Source organism: Cebus imitator, unplaced genomic scaffold (genome assembly GCF_001604975.1).
Source record: "Cebus imitator isolate Cc_AM_T3 unplaced genomic scaffold, Cebus_imitator-1.0 Scaffold62, whole genome shotgun sequence".
Taxonomy (NCBI): domain Eukaryota; kingdom Metazoa; phylum Chordata; class Mammalia; order Primates; family Cebidae; genus Cebus; species Cebus imitator.
Window position 1 is genome coordinate 5,477,338 of NW_016107377.1, and position 22,279 is coordinate 5,499,616.

The following is a 22,279-nucleotide window of genomic DNA, read 5'->3' on the forward strand; positions in this document are numbered from 1 at the left end:
GGGATGTGTCTGTGTGGGGTGGGTGTGCGGTGGGTGTGGGATGGGTCTTTGGTGGATGTGGGATTGGCATGCACTGTCAGTTGCTAGTCACTGAAGTCATCTGGCAAGGCAGTGGGGAGGGGTTGCCCTCTCCTCTTGTGGAGAAGAGAGGTGGGAGAGGAAAAGATGAAAAAGGTGAGCTGCTGGGAGTGCCCCCTCCCCTGCACTCATATTATTTTTTTCCCAAGTGTAGAAAGTAGGTGAGCATGACCCAGGGTAAAAGGAATTTTCCAGGCATCACTGCTGGCATTGTGAATTCTGCAGAGTTTGGGGCAGTCTCCTAGACTAGACCAGTGGTCCTCAACCTTGGCTGCATGTTAGAGTCTCTGGGGAACTTAGCTGATGGGGGGCTGGTGGGTCCCTTCCCCAAAGATTCTGATTTAATCAGTCCAAGTTGAAGCTGGGACATCGAGCGGTTTAGGGCTACACACACCCCAGGTTGATAATTTCTAGCTACATGCAGCACAGAGGGTCGGCCCTGGGAGGGTGCTGACCTCAGGATCACAGAGCTAATAGTTTCCTACAAGTGCCTTTCTCCTGACGCAGTGTCCTGCATCTGTGCAGTTCCAGCTCTCCTCTAACGGATCAGAGGCCATTGTGGGGATGATAGGCACCATTGGGTGGTTAGTGATGTCTAGCCAAAAACCCATTAATACCATCTGCACCTTTGAAGGATGAAGGTCGAGTGGGGAAGAGAACTGGGATTCATATTAGTTCCTTGGCTTCAAGAGGAGCCCTGATGTCGAGTCAGCACTGGTGTGAAAGCCAGTCTTGCTCTGAAACCTTGCCAGATCAGAATCTGGAGCTTCACGTTTCCTCTGTTCATATCAAGGTGTCTAGGGTTGGCTGCTGCATGGAGCCCCAGGATCCGACTGGGGGGATACCCTCAGGTGTGATGCTGTCCTGAGAGTGGAAATATCCGGGGGGCTTCCCAGGGCAGCAGAGGGGGCCAGGGTGACACCATTCCAGGTTGGGTCTCCACCATTATAGTTTTCTGATGACAATTTCTAGCTGGAAAACTGCCCACCAAAGGGCATTTGGCTTTTATTTGGTCTTTTTCCTTTGGTTTATAAGCTTTCCATTGGCCTTTTCTGTACATACTCCTGCACGTATAGACATTTTATTAAAAGGGCAGCTTGATTATCAGATTTTGGGAGGTATATTAGAAAGATCCTGATAAAGAGTGAGCTTTAGAATGAAAGAAGATCTTTATGGATGAATGGGCTTGCTGTAGACAAATTGTTCACTATTCCTTTCAGCACAGAATGCCTCTTCAAATTTAATGGCCAGGTTAATTTGATGAAATGGGTTTTCAGGGCATTTTGTTTGTTTGCAATTAGCTTTAGGATTTCTTACTTATGGGAAGAATAATCTGTATTAAAAAATGGGAGATTGGCCTAAAGTTCAGCCATACTAAAAAACAACTCTGATTTTTACTCTCTAGGGACCCTGTTACATTGTGCTGTACTTGGTATGCTCTCAGTTAAGAGTTTTGGCCAGTGAGTTCCTGATTTCCAAAAATGTCTCCAAAACTGAGTGCTGTTGTACAGATGACCTCCCATGTTCCTCAGTGTGCTTGCTGAAGAGCCCATGCTGACTCTGGTGAAGGTGGTGGCGGTTGACCACGTTGCCAGCAGGTTCGATCCCCAAACAGACCTGTGAGGTCATGTGACCAGGAAGCGAAGAACTTGCTTGAGGTCATGCAGCAATGCGTCACAGCTTTTGAGTCCAGGGCTTTGGCATTGTCTTTCATGCCCTTTCTGTTGTATGTTGCTGTGAGAGCTCAGGAGACAGTGATGGACATGCTCAGTGTCTGGAATTGGATGGGTGTGGGTTCCCTTTCAAGCTGTGTGCCTGAAGACAAGTCATCACATAAGAAAATGGAGCTCTCACCCCCTGCATAGAGGGCACTTGGGCATGACGGTAACTTTGCTTACGGCTTCTTCCTGCCCAGGCCACATCCAAGACCATATCCAAGAGAAGAGTGTCATTGCCTCTGACTGCAGCAGTCACCTATTCTGTGACACAGAGAATGCCAGGAGCTCTGGGAATCTAGCTCCTTTATGGGTGTGAAAACGGAGCTGCCTTAAGTATTAAGGTGTTTGGCAAGACATTCTCTTAGATTCGGTTAAGTTTCTGCTTAGACATTGTTAGGCTTTCTCTTTCACAAACTTTCTGGAAGTATGTATGTGTGTTTCTGTCTGGGAGACAGAGACTGTCATGTCAGGACCTCTTGACAGCTCTGTGTGTGTGTGTGTGTGTGTGTGTGTGTGTGTGTGTGTCTCTGTCTTTCTCCCTACACACACACACACACACACACACAGCCAGTGCCTTTGGCCTTATTTCTTTGCCGTCATTTTTCCTGCAGTTGGCCTCTTGTCTAACATTCGCTTCCTTCTCCCGGCAGTGCCTATGGTGTAGAGCCTTCTTTCCCGGCTCCTGTAGATAGACCTTTTCTATTTTAAGAGATTTAATGGTTACCTTTATAAGGCAGTTTAAAGGTCCATGGATTTCTGCAAATTTTGGTAGCCATCATCTTGCCTCTGTACTTCCTAGCATCATTTCATAGACCTAGGAGCCTGTTAAGTTGGGTAGGGTCGTTGCATCGATGGCCGAATGCACCTTCTAGAAGCCTCGCGTTAGGACCCCACCCAGATCCGCCTCTGGGCTCACCGGGGGCCTCTGGCCCCCCCCCCCCCCCGTTTGGTGGTTTGTTAGTCTTTTCTTCACCCTAGCCTCAGCAATCAAGGATCTGTTTCCCGCCAGTCGAATTTTGTCACCTTGAGAATTTTCTATAAAGGGACTCATGCTGTATATGACCTTTGGGGCTTGTAGACGGTGTTAAGAAGTTGGATGACAGGAGGGTAAGTGGGGGGATTAGAAAGGAGCTTTGGGGTTTAGATGCACAAGCTGAGTGTGGCCTCAGTGTGAAGGGCAGTGGAGGAAACCATGAGCTTTTAGGAAGATCAGCTCAGCAGGGCACAGGCAAGTCTCGAAGTGGATCAGTTGGAGGCTGCCACTGGGGGAGGGCAGGCCAGGCAGTGACCTGGAGGGGGCTGGATGGAGAGACACCTCGGAAGAACCATGGCACGGTTTGCATGTTGGGGTGAGAGAGGAATGGGGGTGCGGAGGTTTCCAGCTTTGGGAATGGTAGGTAACCACAATGCTAATGATGAAGCACGTGGTGGGGAGCCTGGGGAGAGGGAGACGGTGGGTATGGAAGGGGGAGCTGGAATGGAAGCAGCCACCACTGATCTGTTGGTGGTAGAGCCAGACGGGCCGGCAGGTAGGTTTCCACCTGCATGCCCAATTGGCCAAATTGGTGGCGACTGGCTGAGGTGAGGAGATTCTGAGGCTCAGTTCAGCTCTGGGAGGAGAGAACTTGTGATTCATTAGAGATGTTTGCCAAGGCCAGAATAGAGGAGAGCCCGTGCCTGCCACGAGCTCCCTTCCCTGCTCCAGGCTCAGCTTCCCTCCAGCGGCCCCTCACCCGTGCCTGTGGGGATAGTGGTATGAGAAGTGCTGGCTATTAGCACATTGCTCTCAGTTTCTTTCTGTTTTCGTGGAAAAGCATAGAGAAGCTCCAGAGGAGTTTAGTGTGGCCTGACTGCAAGCGGTACATTCGGAGCTGAGTAACTCTGAAAGTGATTGGTAATGCCACATGCATTTTTCATTGCCAGAAATGATCAAAAGAAGATGATGACAGCTATTCAGGTTTAAAAATGTAAAATACTTAAGTCATCATAGAACAATTTTAACGAATTCTTTCAAGGGATTATGGAATATAATGAAGTGTTGTGTTGCATTGTGGAATGGGTCTGCTTCTGAGCTGCAGAAGGGCAGAGCTTCGAAATTCTCTTTGTAAATTTTGAGTGGGTAACAGGATACCTCACACTTGGGTTTTCTCCTGGAAGGAGCCAGAATCCTGGAGGCCAGGCTGGAGTTGTTGGTTTTACCCACCTCCCCCGCCCCCAAGACTGGGCTGAGAGGTCCACGGTTTTTTGAGTTGAGAGGGAGCAGGAAAACGCCCACCTTCTGGCATTCTCATTGAGCGCAGAATCAGTCTGTAAATCAGAAGACACCTCCATCTATCTTTCTCATTCATTGAGGTTTTCACCTTGCAGTGTAGGTGTGCTCATGACATTGGCAGGACAGACCCCAGATCATGGCCGTTCTGCACAGTCTGTGAAGGGAGCCTGAGACTGACTTCCTGTTCCCCCGGAGCAGAGGGCAGTCCTGGGCCGACCTGCACATCCTCATGAATGAGAGCCTGGTGACCCAGTGGGAACCCAGGGGTTGGCCTGGTGGAGACTGCTCTCTCCAGCTTCCTGGAGGCCTGATTATTGGTCTAGGGGGCTGTGGCTGGGGAGACCTTCCCCACAGAGCTCTCATTTTGCTTTCTGCTGTTGAGTCAGGCCCAGAGAGGTGCAGGAGCTCAGGGGGCCGTGCGGGGCTGTGTCTGCAGCTGCTGAGCATGCAGTCACAGTAGGAGACATGAGTTCCGATAAAGCAAGTGGCCCTGTCCCTCCCCTTGCTTTGGAATTTTCAGCCGCGTGCCTCTGAACCCCTCTGGTCTCCTGTGGCCGCTGGCTCTGCGTGTGTGGCTGGGCGGTGCTGGTGAGGCAGTGCTGGGCCCTCCCACTTGGCTTGTGACTCTAAGGGTCCCGTGTCCTCTGCATCCAGGGTTCGGTTCTGCCTCTCAAACTGCATTTGGTCCTTCCTCAGAAGAGCCTCCCCGCTCAGGTTTGCCTGAGAGGCCTATGCCCTTCGGTCTTTCAAGGCACAGGGGCGCAGGAGGTGGGTCCAGAGATAGTGGGGAAGGGGCTGCCGGTGGCCCGTGGGAGCTGCCCAGGTGTGGGCAGCCTCTGTGTCTGGGCTCCCCCAGGTCTCTTGACTCTGACCTGGCCTTTGAGGTCTTAACTTCCGTCCTCACGGGTGGCCTGCAGAAGCTGTTTCCCGGCACCCTGTCCCTGTGCAGGCCACATGTCCGCACCGCTTTAATGGGAGTGTGGTCTTGGCCACTGGCATCAGATGTCCTCTTCGTCTCTGGGCTTTTTAGATGAAGTGGAGGGAGAAGGGCAGACTCTTTTTTTGGTATAGCTGAGGCCTCCCTTTATTATCCAGGCTGGTCTCAAACTCCTTGCCTCAAGTGATCTGCTGGCCTCCCAAAATGCTGGGATTACAGGTGTGAGCCACCAGGCCCAGCCTAAAGGGCATGCTTTGATTGGAGATGTCAGGGGTGGTCAGCTGGAAAGCTGAGCTGGCTGAGAGGCAGTGGCTGGAGTGCCGTGGAGGGAGGAGCATTGGCAGTATGCTGGGGTGAAAGGGCCTTTCGAGGTAGGGCAGGCTTTGATTTTTTTGTTTTTTAAACGATTTTGCCCTGTTTTCTCTCTGTCTTATTTCTATGAGCAAATGCTTTGTCCTTTGTCAAGCTGTAGGTTTTTCAAAGATGCAAAGTTGTCTTAGTGTCCTAATATGACTCAGGCATTTTCCCCTGCAGTGAACACACCGTACAGCCAGCCTAATAGGTGTGGGTTTATTGAGGGTGTACTTGTTCCAGGCTCTGGGTCAAGAGCTTTGCATGAACTGTCTCAGCAAATTGTCATGAGAAAGCTAAGAGGAAAGTACTTCTGTCTGCCCCATTTTACAGATGAGAAAACTGAGCAGAAGAGATGTTGAGTATCTTGCTCTTGGTCCCAGAGCTGGCAGAGGACAGAGGAGGGGCTTTAACCTAGCCAGTAGGCCCCTGCCTCCTCACTGTTACTAACTAGGCTTGGGACCATGTTGTTAGAAACATATTTAAGGGCTGAAAAGCAGGATATTCCATTATATGGCTGTATTAGCGTTTGTTTAACCTGTCTTCTGCTGCTTAATTAGGTTGCCTTTCTACTCTTTTTTTCTTTTGGAGATGGAGTCTTGCTGTGTTGCCCAGGCTGGAGTGCAGTGGTGTGATCTTGGCTCACTGCATCCTCCGCCTCCTGGGTTCAAGCGATTCTCCTGGCTCAGCCTCCTGAGTAGCTGGGACTATAGGTGCCCGCCACCATGCCCAGCTTATTTTTGTGTTTTTAGTAGAGACGGGGTTTCACCATCTTGGCCAGGCTGGTCTCAAACTCCTGACCTTGTGATCTACCCACCTTGGCCTCCCAAAGTGCTGGGATTACAGGTGTGAGCCACTGCGCCCGGCCCACCTTTACTTCTTTTTAAATTTTATTTTGTGTTTTAAGAAACGTGGGTTGTGCATTTCTGCTATGGGGAGGAGTGAGTGAGTGCTTGTCAGCTCCCGGCCAAGGCTTGTCCTTTCCAATCACATTTCCCAACAGCTGGCTTCCTGGAATTTGCTCATCAGCCTCGGGGCCCATCCCAGGAGTGCGGGTGTGGAACATGTCATTCAGATACACAGGACCGCCACCCACAGGCACATTTTCACGAGATGCTTGCCAGGTAAAATCGGCCTGCTGATTCTGACCCCCATGTGAGAGTAACCTGCACACATGGTCACTGCTGTGTACCTGTCACATTTCCTGAGAAGATGCAGTGACTGAAATCTGTATACACTGTGAGGCAGAGATTTGTTTTGTAATTCTCATCAGCATCTTTTTGGAGTTTATTTCGATTTTGGTTAGATGTGGGCCTATCACTCTTCACAGGGAATGGCCAGCCACTGAGGATAACTGGAAAATCACAGGGCCCATGTATGTGTGCACACAGCAGAGCAGGCTTTTAAGGGCTGTGTGTAGGCAGCAGACATGTTGCACAAAAAATTGGCTGATGCTTTTTCAAGTCTGGTTTCTTAGCATCTGCACTGAGTTTAGATGGGCATTCTCCGTAGGACCCCTTGGTGGCCCAGACCCGTATTTGAGAGCTTGTGGCCTGTCCTCTCCAGAGGTGGGTGGCTGAGTGCTCAGAGCCGAGGACACTCACCCAGTGCTTCGGGCCACAGGGCGTGGTGTCCATCCTCACTGCAGTGTGTGCTGGTGTCACAGGTACTTGTGCTGTGCACATGTTTTTTGGCTACCAAGGGCCCCGAGCTTCTGGGAGACCCCAGGCCTCTGGATACCTGGTCGCACCAAAAGAGAATGCTTCCCTATTGTCCTCATGAGAAATGCAGTTGTTGATTGGGATTTACCTAGGGCACTCTCTCCTTGGTTTTTTTGCTCTTCTCCCATCCTGCAGCCCAGGTGATAGTTTCCCTGCCCTACCGGGGAAGGGGAAGGGGAAGGGGCTTAGGAGCATTTTCAGAGCCCAGACTTGTGCCTGGGCCTTTCGATCTGGGGAAATGGATCTTCTACTTACCCTGGTCACTTACGAAGGATCCTGACCTTAATATGAGTTCGTGTAATAAATGCCTTGGTTTTCCTAAATCTTGTAGGTAAGAATCAACGAGACAGGGTATGAGGAGGTAGGCAGGTACAGAATTTAGTTGACTAGAATTTTAAAAGACAGATGACCTGGTGCTGTCATGATGGAAGGACAGTCAAGCCGCCAGAAGAGGGAAAATTGAGTGTCATTTCTCTAAAGTTTTCACTTAACCCCAAGGCCCCACAAAATGGGAAGTTGGGCTGTTTGTTAAAATGCATAGGGAGATTTTAGGGAATTGGGAACTTGTGAGTAGAGAAATAAGGGTCCGAGTGCCTTCTGTTCAGACACTGCATGGGACGTGTCAGACGCCTCCGTGGGAAGGTGCTGGATCCGCACTCTCAGTTGCCCTTAATGCAGAGATAGATGCCATTATTATCATTACTATCTTTTTATCCCTGAACCCTTCCTTCAGAGAAGGAAGCCAGGGCTCATCAGTGTGAGGCCACTTGTGGGGCTTGAGGCTCCATGAGCTCGAGAAAGAGAAGTCACCCCTTGCGCTTACCCTTGCCCAGAGGTTGTTAGAGAAGCCGATCCTCCTGACTGTCCCAGGGTGGTGATCCCGGCTCCACTGTAGGGACAGGCATCTAATTGATATTTTTGAGTGCTGAGACCAGGGCCTGGGGAGGGGCTGCTGTGTGTAGGCTGCCCCCAGCCCCAGCCCCGCCCCCAGCCCCCAGCCTTGTTGCCTTATGGGAGGTGACCTTGGAAGGGAATGTTGGGGGGTGTCCATGTATCCTGACTTCTCCCTGCCTTAGAAGAGGCCGAGCGCTTGGGTATCCTGATTTGCCTTGTCCTGGCTCAGGCTCTGCTTCCTTTCAGGCAGGGGTGGTGGGGGTGAGGGCTGCAGGCCTTTCCAATCTGAGGCCATAGCTGGCGCTCAGTGCAGCCCAAACTCTTCTAAAAAGGAAATTCTCAAGATGGTTGGCAGAATTGCGCCTTTTCTGCCAAGGAGATCTACTTTCCTGGGTGAGCAAGTTCTGGCAGCAGAATCTCGAGGTTCTTATTCAAAACAGGCCATCTTTGGCATTGATTTTCTTCTGGCCAGGGGGACACGCTATGGTAATGAACCTGTGCAGGAATTGCCACAGGGCAGGCTGCCCGCACCGGAAACCCTGCTTTGTGCCTCAGCAGATGGCTCCCTTCTTGCCAGGGGTAATTTTTAGGCCAGTGTACAGCTGCTGACACAGAGGCCAGGGGTTCTGAAAGACGTAGCGCTTGAGCAGATTGAGACAATGCAATGACCACTTACTGTGCAGGTGCCAGATGCCTGGAAAGGTCTTTTGGGACAACAGTGAAAGAGTGAAAATAGCTGTTTCCTAAGCTGTCTGGGTGCAGACAAAAGGAAAACAGGCAGGTTACTGAAACATTCCAGAATCCGGGACATCTGCCTTCCCTGCACGCCCCGCCTCCCCTGCCCCCGGACACTTTTCTCCTGTAGTGGTCTCTGTTGAATTCTGTTATCTGCTGTTTTCATAAGAAACCACTATAGCACTTTATGACCTAAAACAATAATGATTTAGCGTTTCTCACCATTCCTTGGGTGAATGGGTGTTTTTTTCTGTCAGTCTGTCTGAGGCACATTCATGTGGCTGTGGCCAGCTGGAGAGTGGCTAGGGCCTGGGCTCAGCAGGGGCAGCGAGGAAGGCCGGGCATCTCGCCTAGGTCTAGCAGTTGGCTGGGTGTTGAGCCAGTGCCTTGGTCTCTTCCATGTGGCCTCTCCAGTGACCAGAACAGGCCTCTTCACATGCTGCTGATGGAGGCGTTCCAAGAGGCAGAGCAAACGCTGTGGGGCCCCTTGAACCTTGACCTTGGACATGGTACACTGGCATAGGAACCATAGGCCAGGCAGTTCCAGGTGTGGGCTGCCATTACCGGAGCAGTGGGCAAAGTCTTGGGGGTGCAGACACAGGGGACGGATTATTAGTGCCATTATTGTAACAACCCACAAGGTTGCCTTCCAGTCCCAAGGGTTCATGCCGCTCACACATGCAGGAGACACTCCTCTCTCTGCCTTCTCCCCACTTCCCTCCTGGCACAGGATCCAACTCAAGGTCTGCGTGCCTTGCCTGCTTTGGGGCTGGATGTGGACGGGCTGCCCGCTCCTGAATCAGAGAGTCCCAGCTCAACGAGAGTGGCAGGACAGGAAGAATGGGGTGGCAGCAGAGACTCCTTTGCAAAGAGGGCAGGGACAGAGCATCTCGTGGCAGATGGGCCGCAGCAGTTCTGACCTAGAGCCAGGCATGGTCTGTCAGGGCCTCTGCTGGGGCAGTGCCCAGCTTCTAGCATCAGTTTTTGTATTTGGTGCCTATTGTTAATGAGTAGCAAGCCAACCAAAACCGAGTGGCGAAAACAGCAGGCTGACGATTTCTCGTGATTCTGTGGATTGGCTGAGCTGTTTTGCTGGCCTTTTCTGGGCTCTCTGCAGTCAGTGAATGTCATGGTTGAGGCCACGTGGCCTTGGATGACTTGAGGCACATCCTGGGGCCTCAGCTGGGATCCAGGAAGTGGGTGGATGTCCTTGTCTTTCTGACCACAACATCTTCGATGGCCGGCCTTCTGCTGCTCCGTGGTCACGTGCCTCTGCGGAGGGGCCTCTGTGAGCTCTCTTGCGGCCTTGCTTAGATTATATTCATCAGAATACAGAGCAAGACTAGCCCAGGTTCAAGGGCCTGGGCGGCAGTCCCCGGGTCACATTCATGGGGTGTGGGCCCAGAGAGGTGAGATTTGTGGGTGGTTATTTTTCTAACAGCCTCCCACAGGGTCCTCAACAACATGGTGAGGATTTGGATAAATTCTTATTGCCCACTTTTTAAATGAACTCTCAAAAAGGAAAAGGCCACTGTTTTCTTAGTACGGGGGCAGGACAGTTACTGGAGTGGGTGATCAGCTGTCCTAACACTGTGATGTCTAGTGGCCAGTCCCTTGTTGGGGCTCCCTGGCTTCCTGTCCCCACCTGTGCTGGGCGGTGGTTCTTGAGGTGTGGTCCCTGGACCAGCAGCATCTCCCTCACCCTGGGATTCCAATTCTCAGGCCCGCCTGGTTGACTGCATCAGAAACTCTTGGTGGGCTGGAGCTCTGTGGCCTAACAAGCCTTCCAGGGGAGTGTGAGATTTACCCGGGTCTGAGAATCACCACTCCCAGGAATGACAGGGCTCACCGGCTCTTCTGACGTGAGCAAGGCAGGCTCTTAGCACCCTTCTCGCCCTTGTCAGCAGGAAGTGCTGCCCCCTTCCCTCCAGGCTTTGAGGTATCTGACCTGGGTCCTGTTTGTGCCAGGGTGAGTCTGGGGTTTTCCTACTGCCTGGGATGTTTACCAACCACAGTCCCATGCCACTCATTATACCTGGGCACAGGGGTTTAGAGGCGTGTGAGACACAGTCCCCAACTCCTCAGCTTGCAGCTGTGCAAAAGAGATGGCACAGGATAGAGGGTGACTGTGGGAGGACAGTCCAGCAGCAGAAGCACCGAATTCTGTGCACACATGTTGAGCTTGAGATGTCTGGGTAGAAAGAGACAATACCTGGGAAGCAGCTGGTTCGGGGGTTCCAGTTCAGAAGGCAGGCCTGAGCTAGCACTTTGAAAGCTGTCATGTACACCAGCCTTTAACACAGCCTTTCCTTCAAGGTGGCAATTGATCAGAATCCATTGGGGTGTTTTAAAAACACGGATTAGGTGTTCCCTTCTGAATTCCCACATATTTCTGCAAGAATGTTAGATGTCCCAGGTGATTTCTGCTTGACCAGGTTTGGGAAATAAGGGCCCCAGACCCTGACACTGTCTGGCACCCCTGGGGAGAAGGAATAGAGGCCCAGGCTGGGACTTGGGATGATGCCCTGGAGTAAGGACTGGCAAGGTGGGGTCAAGGTGGAGTCTGCATGAAGATCCTTCTGGAACTAGGGGGACTGGAAGAAACCAGTGGGAGCAGGGCTGTGGATGCCAAGGGACTAGAAAGTTACCTGGAGGAGAGGGAGGGCGTGGTTGACTAGGCTCAGACACCACACTGCAGCCCTGTGACCGGAGCCAGAATGGAGCCAGGCTGTAGCGGTGGGGAGGACCGGGCAGGTCCAGATGACTTTCAGGGGACTTCAGAGGAAGGAGAGAGTGGAGGAGGAGGGCTTTGGGTTAGGGAGGGTGCTTTTGTTTGTTTTAAATGGGAGACATTGGAGCATGTTGCCAAGGGCAGAGAGCCAGCAGAGAAGGGTGAATGAAGAGGGAGCTGAGAAGGGGGTTATTGACGAAGCCGTATCCTGGAGGAGAGAAGGATGGACTCCAGAGACCTGCTTTGGGGATTGGCCTTGAATAAAAGGAGGACCACCCCACCTCATCCTGGAGGGAGCAAGGTAAGGGAGAAGGCACGAAAGGTTGTTAGCTGCCGAAAATGGGGTGTGTTTCATTGCAGCTAAAAAAGTAGATGCGTGCTGCTTCCTCCGCATCCTCCAAAGTGTCTCATCCTAGCAGCTTGTGTTAGAGGAGGTGGAGGTGCGGGTTCGAGGCCACACGCAGGGTAAGTTAGATGGGCGGCACCCACCCGGGCATTCCGGGGCATTCCCAACAGTGATGATTCTCAGCTGGGGCATTGACAGGCTTGAAAATAAGAGGAGGCTATTGCAGGGTTGCTCACTAGCTTCAAACACAGCCTTCACTTGAGGAGATTACGCTGGGCTCTGACTGTGGGTCATGGACTAACTTGATAACCCCAGGGGTCTTGGACTGTGTTTTTTAAAACCTGTAAACACACAGCCAGACTTCCTCCTGAGTACGATTGTGTCTAAAGACGTTTGAAATGGGCTAATACTGAAAACACTAGCAATTGTTCAGGAAGAAAAAAATTACATGCATTTCTATTAATCACCCAATTGATATGTTTAGTGCAAGCACCTTAAGTAGAAAAGAAGTTGAATAGACAGGTTCATTTTTAACACAATGGACGTTTGTTTAGATTTTTAGGAGCCAAGGGGGATCATGGCTAAAACTGTAGTCCTTGTAATCCCCGGCTGCTCTTTAGACCTCGGATTACGCCGGCCATGACCTTCCGGTGTGGGACAGGTGCTCAGTGTGCGGCCTCTGGCATGTCCTCCTCGCTTGATAGCCCAGGACGCGTTTCCCGTTGGGTCTATGTCCAGCACGCCAGCCTTACTTTGTTCATTTTTTACTAAGATAGTTGTGGGGGTCAGGTTTGTGAGCTTTCGTGTTATTTGATGTGCAGCCGCAAGCGTGGGGCAGAGGCTCTGCTGCCTGGTGTGTGGGAGGTCACTGTGGCGGTCCCCTCGTGTGTCATTGCGACAGTGCGTGTATTGTTGCCATGGTGGACATGCTGGAGCACGGTAAGGTCTCCAAACCAGAAATGGGCTGACTCGCTTTCAGCAGTACCCTTAGAGAGCGGCTGCTCAGAACTCAGTGCATCTCACCTTGGAGAGCTGTGACTGGGTGGCCCCGCATGGCCCTGCGGCTTGCCTGACTCATGATGCACCACAGTTGCCATAAAGCTCTGTGTGTGTGTGTGTGTGTGTGTGTGTGTGTGTGTGTGTGTGTGTGTGTCTCCCACGCGCTTGCGCACTGCTCTGGGGATACTGCTCTTCTGCGCCATCTTTCTTCTCGTTCTCTTTATTTACCTCCTTTTCCTCCTCGCGCTTGTTCATTTTCCTGGTATTTCAGCTTCTTCAAAGGACGGATAGATTTTGAGGGTTGGTCTGGCATCTTCTTCTCCCTGTGGACCGTTTCTGAGGGAAGTTGTGTCTGCAGCAATGGCAGCTCTCAAGTCCTTTCTTGTTCTGTGGGGTTCCAGGCTGGTGCTTGTCGCCAGATTACCATTGGCATTTTGGGCTGGGCAGTTATTTGTGGGGAGATGTGCAGCGTCCCTGTCTTTCTTTGCTAAATGTCAGGATTGCTGCTCAGTTTCCTGACAGATAAGCCCTGTGGATGACAGGTTACTGCTCCCTTCAAGAATTTGGCTGTTTACGTGACTCTGACAGCATAGATGCTAGGATGAGGAGAGCTTGAGCTCTGACAGCTGGCCTTCTTGGAAATGTATATTATATAGTATGTGCAACGAATCAGGTGGTTAAGAGCTTTTAGAAGCTATTTCCAGGGTACAGCATTTGTGTGTCAGAAGAAACCATGCTGCTTATTGTTTTCTGGAATCTGGTTAGATTGTTACCGTTTTGGTGAAGGCAGTGCTATTCACGAAGATGGGTAGTTACGGTATACCTTTTTCTGTACTATGATCTAGCTGGTTAACATTTTAGTAAAAATCCATTTGAAATCAGGAAGTTTTGGGGATTCGGTGGGGAGAAAAGTAAATTTTTAGCTTAGACAAGAGTTATTTTTCAATAAATCTGTGTATCCTAACATGTTCAAATAAGCGCTTCAATTTTAATTTACTCATTATACAAGAGTTGGAGCCTTTTCCATGTTTTTTCATCTCGCTGGGTAATTGTTCTTATTGCACGCTTGCTGACTTTCACAGTCTGATGCACACGTGTAGGTGAGACCTAGAAATCTTACACCCTGAACCTGTGGAGCTGTGCTCACCGCTAGCCTGATCCTGGACACAGAAAATAGATGAGTTCCCTGGAAGACGGTGGGGTCTATAACATCACAAATAAAATGAAAAAGGAGTTGTGGTGCTATGAGGGTCTAAACTTTCCCTCTTTTTCCCTCTTTCTATAGAACCTAAAGGCAGATCCAGAAGAGCTTTTTACAAAACTAGAGAAAATTGGGAAGGGCTCCTTTGGCGAAGTGTTCAAAGGCATTGACAATCGGACTCAGAAAGTGGTTGCCATAAAAATCATTGATCTGGAAGAAGCTGAAGATGAGATAGAGGACATTCAACAAGAAATCACAGTGCTGAGTCAGTGTGACAGTCCATACGTAACCAAATACTATGGATCCTATCTGAAGGTAAGGCTTAAAATAACGTGCTTTTCCGTTCTGCGGTGCTTGGCTGAGGCACGAGCAGGGGATGGGAAGGACTCTGATGTGATATAGCACAGCAGGGGTTCTGAGCAAGGAGAAAGCTTTGACCTTTGTGATCAAAAGAACCTGGCTTGTATATTTCTATCATCTCAAATGTCACCTATAAAAATAATTGTGGTGAAAATGTTTGATGTTACAATTCTCTTTTGAACAAGAAAGAGTATTTCCGAGTGGACCTTTATCATGAAAAACTGTTTCTTATTAAGTTATTATAAAGTTATTCACCTAATTTTAGGATGGCTTATGATTCGTATTAAAAACTCATACCAACTCAAGAATGTGAATCTTGATATTCTTAGTTACCAGCTTTTGTTTAATACTGTTAAAAACTGCTGGTGAGAATTGATGATGATGAGTTAGCTAGCTTGCCTACCCTTTAATAAATGCTAGGTAAATTGGTAATTACTTAAATACAATGGCAGTTACAGTAATACGACACACAAATTGTTCTGGACTGCCACTGTGTCCTTTAAGTGGGAAAGAATCGTGTTAAAAACAGTTTTCTGATCCTGCATGGAACCATTTTACCATTTGAGACATTGTAGAACAATCCTGTTACTACACTCAGAAGGCTCACAGCTGTTCCTTGTGTTTCAAGTTCCTCTCATATGCCTGCTTCACTGAGCTTAACAATGTTGTCACATTTAAAATGGGTGTTACAAATCATAAGAATTGGTGGGAAAAAAAACGCTCTGAAATAATGAAGAAAGAAAGGATGATTTTCCAGGGGAGGCAGTGTTAAACCTGGATCATTTGGGCCAGGCCTCTTCCTCCCCTGGCCTTACCCTCTAAAGTCTCTAAGTTACAACTTGTAACCTGCTCTGATGTCAGAAGGAAGCGTGGAGGTTTTGCTTTTGTAGAAATATAATAAGCTATAAGTCAGAGGATGGACATTTTGAAAACCACTGATTCTCTAAAATGAATATTTCAAGGAAATCAAAATTGAGCGGTGATCCCTTTTTTGTCCCCTTATATAAAGGATGGCAATATGTTATAGGTCAAATGTAGCATTTTGAAATGCAAAGAGTGAGTTTTGGAGTCAGGTGTCATGGGACTTGAATCTTGTTCTGATTTACTTTGGTGTGTGGCCTTGAGTGAGTTTTCGTTATTTTTTATATCTTCCCCACTTTCTCATTTGGAAAATGGAAAATAATGGCATATATCAATCATATTGTTACAAAAAATAAATGGAATTAAGTATGTGAAAGGACCTGACGTGTAGTAGGTACTTAATGAGTACTTATTTTCCTTCCTTGGTAGAATTTATTTGTATATCATCTCTTAAATTACCCTGCAATGAAGGTAGTTTGCAGTGAAGATATTCATTGAAGTCAAACCAAGAAAACCAGGAAAAAGAATGGAAGAAGAATGCCAACAGAAAAAGCAAATGTTGCTGTGGTGGTGCACCCAGTTTGGGTCTTGACACAGCAAAAAGGAAAGCACTACACATGTGACGTTCCTGGGGGAATGCCAGCATCTTCTCGATGTTAAATTTATTTTTTTCTTTTTCTGAGATGGAGTCTTGCTGTGTCACCCAGACTGGAGTACAGTGGCGCCATCTCAGCTCACTGCAATCTCCGCCTCCTGAATTCAAGTGATTCTCCTGCCTCAGCCTCCCGAGTAGCTGGAACTACAGGCACCCACCACCACACCTGGCTAATTTTTATATTTTTAGTAGAGATGGGTTTCATCATGTTGGCTAGGCTGGTCTTGAACTGCTGACCTTGGGTGATCCACTTGCTTTGGCGTCCCAAAGTGTTGGAAGTACAGGCGTGAGCCACCACACCTGGCCTCAATGTTAAATTTCCATTGGAAACAAACAGCTAAAGAAACTCAGCTTGGGCAGTACAGTCCACTGTACTGCCTGCTATTCCCTGTGAAATGACTTCAACAGTAGTGTTCTAGTCAATCCAGAGTTGGATTTCATGTGGTTTGCTGATATTGTATTTTAATATGAATTATTATGATACCTTTGGCAAAGGAAGTGTGGAGAATCCTGACAAATATTTGGTGATCTATACCAGCTAATATTTAACTATGGAAATTAAGGATCAGTAGTTCAGAACATCTTCTTCAACCTCAGCTCCTTAGCACGGTCTTTACTGCATGCTGGAATGGATTGCTTTATTGTGACCGAATATGGTGTCCACAGTGCCTATCTGCACATATCTAGAGGTTCCATCCCACACGTCTTGTTTTTGCATGAGTTGCTAATTCTAGAACATTAGGTTCGAGATCAGCCTAACTTTGATCTAAGGTTGCCCCTGTATTTTGTTTAGTTATGGTAATGTCAGCCGCTGTAGAAAACTCCTTAAATGTGCAATGACTCATACATGATAGAAATGTATCTCTTCCTCACTGGTTGCCCTGATCCGTGGGCTGTTTTCCTTTAGACACGGATTCAGGAACCCAAGTTCCTTTTATCTTATTGTTCTTTAATCTTTCATCTTGGCAAGTGGCTGTGCTCAGCTGCCGTAAGTCAGTGTTGGGGGAGAGGGAGGTTAGGGTATGGAAAGTTTTTATGTGCCCAGGCCTGGACATAGAGCACGTTATTTCTGTTCATGTTCTCCTGGCCAGAACTCAGCCACATGACCAAACCTGACCCAGGGGAGGCCAGGAAATGTCATCGAATGGTGTGTCTCGTGGGAAGAGGACACAGGCTGTGTGCACAGTAGGCTATTCTACTCAAAGTCACTTCATCTCTGTAGGAAGTGGAATAGCTTGGGGAGTGGCCTTCAGGTGCTGATTGCCTCCAGGCAGGTTAAAAGTTTTGATACTTTATCTAAAGTGCTCTCTGTATTTTACTAGGCAGATTGTCCTTTAGGGAGTATCTGCCACAAGAATGCTTGGAATAACGTGGCCATTGTGGAAAGTTGGCCTGGATTTTAAAACCATGTGAAAGACAATTGTCTTATTTGGCTAAACACATCATGAACTGCTCTTCTAAAACAATAATTAACTATTATAATTGAGCAGGACAAGAACCCAGACCTGTAGTTCTGTCTGCCCATTCTTGTGTAATGGAGTATCATGAAATTCTTGGGGCCTCTTCTCCATCATGCGTCAGAGGCGATTCTTCATCATCTTGGTAGGTTTAGGAAGTGTGGTCCTAATGTCAGGCAGGATACAGATTAAATGGATTTGTAAGGCGAATGGGTCTTTGGCACAAAATTGGAAATAGTGCTCTACGTGGTTTCCATTGTCATTTTAAAAGACTCCCTGTAGCGTTCAGAGTTAATATTCTTAGTTCTTTAAGGGTGATTGGAGAGAGGGCCTTAGGATTTCACCCTGTGTTAAGAGACTTTCTATACAGCAGGATAGGACAAAGAAGAGATTACCATAAGCTGGTTTCTTCATTGCTGGGTTAGCCAGCATTCACTGATCTCATAATTATGTTTTGATTCATTCCTCTGGTCAAAAGAGATTTAGAGCAATAGATAACTGGTCTGAATATTTTGAATGTTACTGAGGATCAGGTGAATGGTGTTAATTTTGACTGTAGCAGTGATTAAGTCACAGAATTGCTTTGTATCATGTTTTTTTCCACTAAAGATTAAAAACAAGGACAAGAATTTAGGGAGGAGAAGGAACAGCACAACAGTGAATTTTCTTTTTTTTCTTTTTTTTTAATATTTATGGATGTGAGGCCTGGAAAGGCCTTGAAGATGATGACAGACGATGAAAAAACTTCACTTGTTGTCATTTCATTGTTTACTTTTTGGGAAATTAAACCAGCTAGAAAATTTAATTAACTAGAACCCTCCACGTCCCAGCCATTATATGCCTGGAGTTTTCTACCACTGAGGTACCATCCACAAAGTCAAAATGAAACCGCCTCTGTGTGGGGTTGGGTAGGACATGGGGTGGTGTGCAAGAGCGGAGAGAGAATTTTTTCATTTTGTTTTTTAATTAGGCAGTGAAGATGTATGATTGTAACCAAACAGGATGGTGCGGTACAGGATTCTGACCTGTTTTTCCTCTTTGCAGCATTCTCAAATGTGCATTCCCTTCAGCACTTACAAATCTCATTTTCTTTGGTTTGTTTTGGTGGTATATCAGAGATGCTTTTCTGGGTTACTTTTGTTCGGAGGTAAGAGAGGGCAGCAGGTGGACCCTGATGGGCTGCAGAAGCTGGTTCGCGGCAGGGACTGATTTAGGTAACTGTTGGCAGTTACCCTTGCTAGTCTGGTGTTATTGTAAAACCTGGTTTCCACAGTTGAGCAGGAGACCACACAAATGAGAGGGAGCCCCTTCCTCACTGAGTGGAATGGATTAAGACTTTACTTGGCTTGTACTCTTACCACAAAATTAATATTCCCTGAGACATTATTTACATCCGAATGGGCCTGTGTGACTGATTGGAGGTCCCCACCCACTCATGTTTTTTGCATGTTTTATAGTAAACTGATAATGACCAATGTCGGAATTAGTTGGCTTTATATTTTGATCTTGTTCTTGTTGGTTAGAGTGGTGTTAATGAAGGAAAAACAAGTGAGGGGCTGGTACTTTGCTTTCCTTTTTTTTTTTTTTTTTTTTTTTTTTTATCTTATTTTGGGTGTGTTTAGGTTCTTGTTTCTTGACAGACATGACATGTATATCTTAGTGCTAAAGCAGAGATCTTCCCACTGTAGCCTCTTTGAGCTTTGGACTTCTTCCTAGCCAATAAAATGACCTATTTCACTTTGCTAAGTCAAGTATTGATCATTTCCTTGTAACTTTTCTTTCTCCCTGTTCTATTTATGGACCTCAGATGAGAGTTGAGGTTTTCATATTTTGCAATTCATGGCACCATCATCATCAACCTATGTAAGATCCTTTTCTGTTTTAATTTGTGTGCCTTCAATAGAGAAAACATGGTTTCGTGTATGGTGTATGGGTTTATTTTTCCCCACAACATAATGACTTTTAGAAATTTATGTACAGTAGGCTGGGCATGGTGACTCATGCCTTAATTCCAGCACTTTGGGAGGCTGAGGTGGGTGGATCACTTGAGGTCAAGAGTTTGAGACCATCCTGGCCAGCATGGTGAAACCCCATCTCTACTAAAAATACAAAAAAAAAAAAAAATTAGCTAGGCATGGTGGCACGCACTTGTAGTCCCAGCTAATTGGGAGGCTGAGACATGAGAATTGCTTGAACCTGGAAGGCCAAGATTGCACCACTGTACTCCAGGCTGGGTGACACAGCAAGACTCTGTCTCCCAAAAAAAAAAAAAAAAAAATTTCACTCTTGGATGTATAGTCCTGTGTGTTTAAATATATGTATAGATTCTTGAAAGCACCACCACACATAGGACCAGAACAATGCCAATGTTCCAAAGAATTCCTGAACCATTGCTGCCCCTGATCTGCCCTTAGCATTTTGGCTTTTCCAGAGCATCATAGATGGAATCACACATCTATTATTAGTGGTTTTTTCAGTTACTGTCATGCCCGAAGGATCCATCCGTGTTCATGCATGTGTCACATTTTTCCTTTTTACTGTTGAATAGTACACCAGAGTATGGATAATCAGGTTGACCTATCAAAGGACATGTTGGTGTTTGCAGAATTTGGCGATTCTGAACAATGTTGCTATGAAAAGCGATGCGCTTTTTCGGTGTGAACGTAAATTTTTCATTTTTCTAGAATAAATACTTCGGAGTAGCATAGGTATTTAATTTCTGTGTAATGTCTGTTTAATTTTTCAGAGTGCCTGTATAATTTTGCATCCCCACCAGCATTTGGGGGACTGTCAGTATTTTTCATGTTTCCTGCTTTAGTAGGCGTGGAATGGTATTTCCTTGTAGTTTTAAATTTGCATTTCCCTAATGACTTAGGATTTTGAGTATCTTTTAATATGATGCTTACTATTTCCATGCAGTACTCTAGACTTGGGAGTAGTATGTTCGTTTTAGGTAAATGCTGCCATGTGGGAATATGGGGCCAGGCACGGTGGCTCACCCTGTAATCCCAACACTTTGGAAAGCTGAGGTGGGAGGATCACTTGAACTCAGGTGTTCAAGGCTGCAGTGAACAGTGATTGTGCCATTGCACCGTCTGGGTAACAGAGTGAGACCCTGTCTCTTTTATTAGTAAGAAAATAAATACCACCATGTGGTTGTTGACAGTAGCCTTACCAGCTAAACTCCCGCTAGCAGTGGGCTTTTGTTTCTGTATTTTCTTTAACTAGAAAAATCTTTACTGATCTACAGTTCACATAACAATTTATCCATTTAAAATATATAACTCAAGAGTTTCTGGTATATCAGAGAGCTGTGCAGCCATCACCACAATTTTAGGGCAGTTTCATCACCCCCAAAAGATACTCTATGCGTAAGCATTCACTTCCCATTTCTTCCCAGATTGCCCGGCCCTGGCAGCCACGAGTCTGCTTTCTGTCTCTATAGATTTGCATATTCTGGAAACCTCATGTAAGTGGAATCGTAGAATATGTGTCCTTTTGTATCTGATTTTTTTCACTCAGCGTGTTTTCGAGGGTTATGTTTTAGCATGTGTGAGTAGCTTCTTTTTATTGCTGAATAATATGTTGTATGGTCAGACCACATTTTGTTATCCATTTGTCAGTTGATGGATATTTGGGTTTTTATTTTTTGGCTATTATGAATACCGTTCCTATGAACTTTTGTGTACAAATTTTTATGTGAATATGTTTTCCTTTCTTTGGGATGTATTACTTGGGAGTGGGGTTATTGGGTCAAACGTGTTTTGGGAGCCCCCAGCTAAATTGGGGTCCCAGTATGGGAGTGGCTAGTGACCGGTCCCTCAGGGAAAATGAAAGGCAGCTGGATGTGGGTGATGACCGTGTGCCTTTCATGGGATGCTTCTTTTACCTGGTAGATGGTCTCACGCATAGTGATTTGAGTCCAGACCAAGGGTCTCTCACCCCGGAAACTTGTTTACACTGGTGGATGCCCCTGAGGGTCTTGACCATCTGGCCATCGTTCTGGTGCTGGGAGCCCAACTTTGTTAGCTCCTAAACGTCCTGGTTCCTCAGATGGAGGGTGCACAGTTAGTACACCATCACAACAGGAAGCAAGCTCAAAGATATTTTTTAGAAGATGCTTTTCAAAAATGGATACATAATGATTGTACAGATATCTGAGGTACCTGTGATATTTTGATATATACATATAATAAGTCATGGTCAAATCCAAGTGCAAAGACTTATTCCTTACATATCCTGGGCCAGGAGGGCAGTCCTCTGTCCTGGGTCACCCCAGGCAGGAATGAAGAGTCCGACTGGCAGAGAAGGAGAGAGAAAGAGAGAGACAGACAGACAGACAGGGAGAGAGAGCGTTCACAGCTGGCGGTATATATAATACAAGAGGGAATAGGGTGTGGGGCATGGTGAGTTTCCGGCAGATGCCTGAGTGTCTGTTTAAAAGAAGTAGACGGAACACAGGAGCTCAGTCCGCTGGGTGAGAGATGCCTCTAAGTTCTTAACTTGGCAGTGAGCTGGGCCTTTTGGGTGTGGTCTAGAACTGGAGACAGTAAAGTGTGACTAAGCCCTGCTTCTGGTATGAGAAAGTTAAACTTGTATTCAAAATGGATGCCAAGGCAACATAAAATTGGAAGACTTCACTATAATGTGCAAATTTTATGTTTAACCTTTTGAGGAACTGGGTTTTTGATTTTTTCCTTTGTTTTTGAGGAACTGTTGATGAGACTCTGTTCTGTAGTGGCTTATGTTCTCATGGTAGTGAGTAAATTCAATTTCTCCTTGTTTTTTTTTTTTTTTTTTAAGTTGTACTAAGCAATAGCTCATGGTTTTCACATGTGTTTCCCTCATGGCTAATCGTGTCTAATTTTGTTGAGCACAGTTTACCTTCTTGCCAACATTGATATTATAGAACTTTGTTTCACCAATCTCTTAGCTATAACACAGTATTTTATGTTTATTTGCA

General features: G+C 47.1%; 1 protein-coding gene across 6 annotated transcripts in view; it reads left to right on the top strand.

Moving 5' to 3' along the window:
- Positions 1 to 22,279, top strand: part of STK24 (serine/threonine kinase 24) — a 128,099-nt gene that overhangs the window by 44,576 nt on the left and 61,244 nt on the right. For 3 of the 6 annotated variants that reach the window (XM_017530040.2, XM_017530039.1, XM_037739088.1), the window contains exon 2: positions 14,068 to 14,298. In XM_017530040.2, the coding sequence (XP_017385529.1) occupies positions 14,068 to 14,298 (231 nt within the window). Of the gene's footprint in view, positions 1 to 3,033; positions 3,190 to 11,393; positions 11,739 to 13,581; positions 13,600 to 14,067; positions 14,299 to 22,279 lie in introns of those variants that run through there. The other 3 variants (XM_037739087.1, XM_017530041.2, XM_037739089.1) reach the window with 3 other exon arrangements.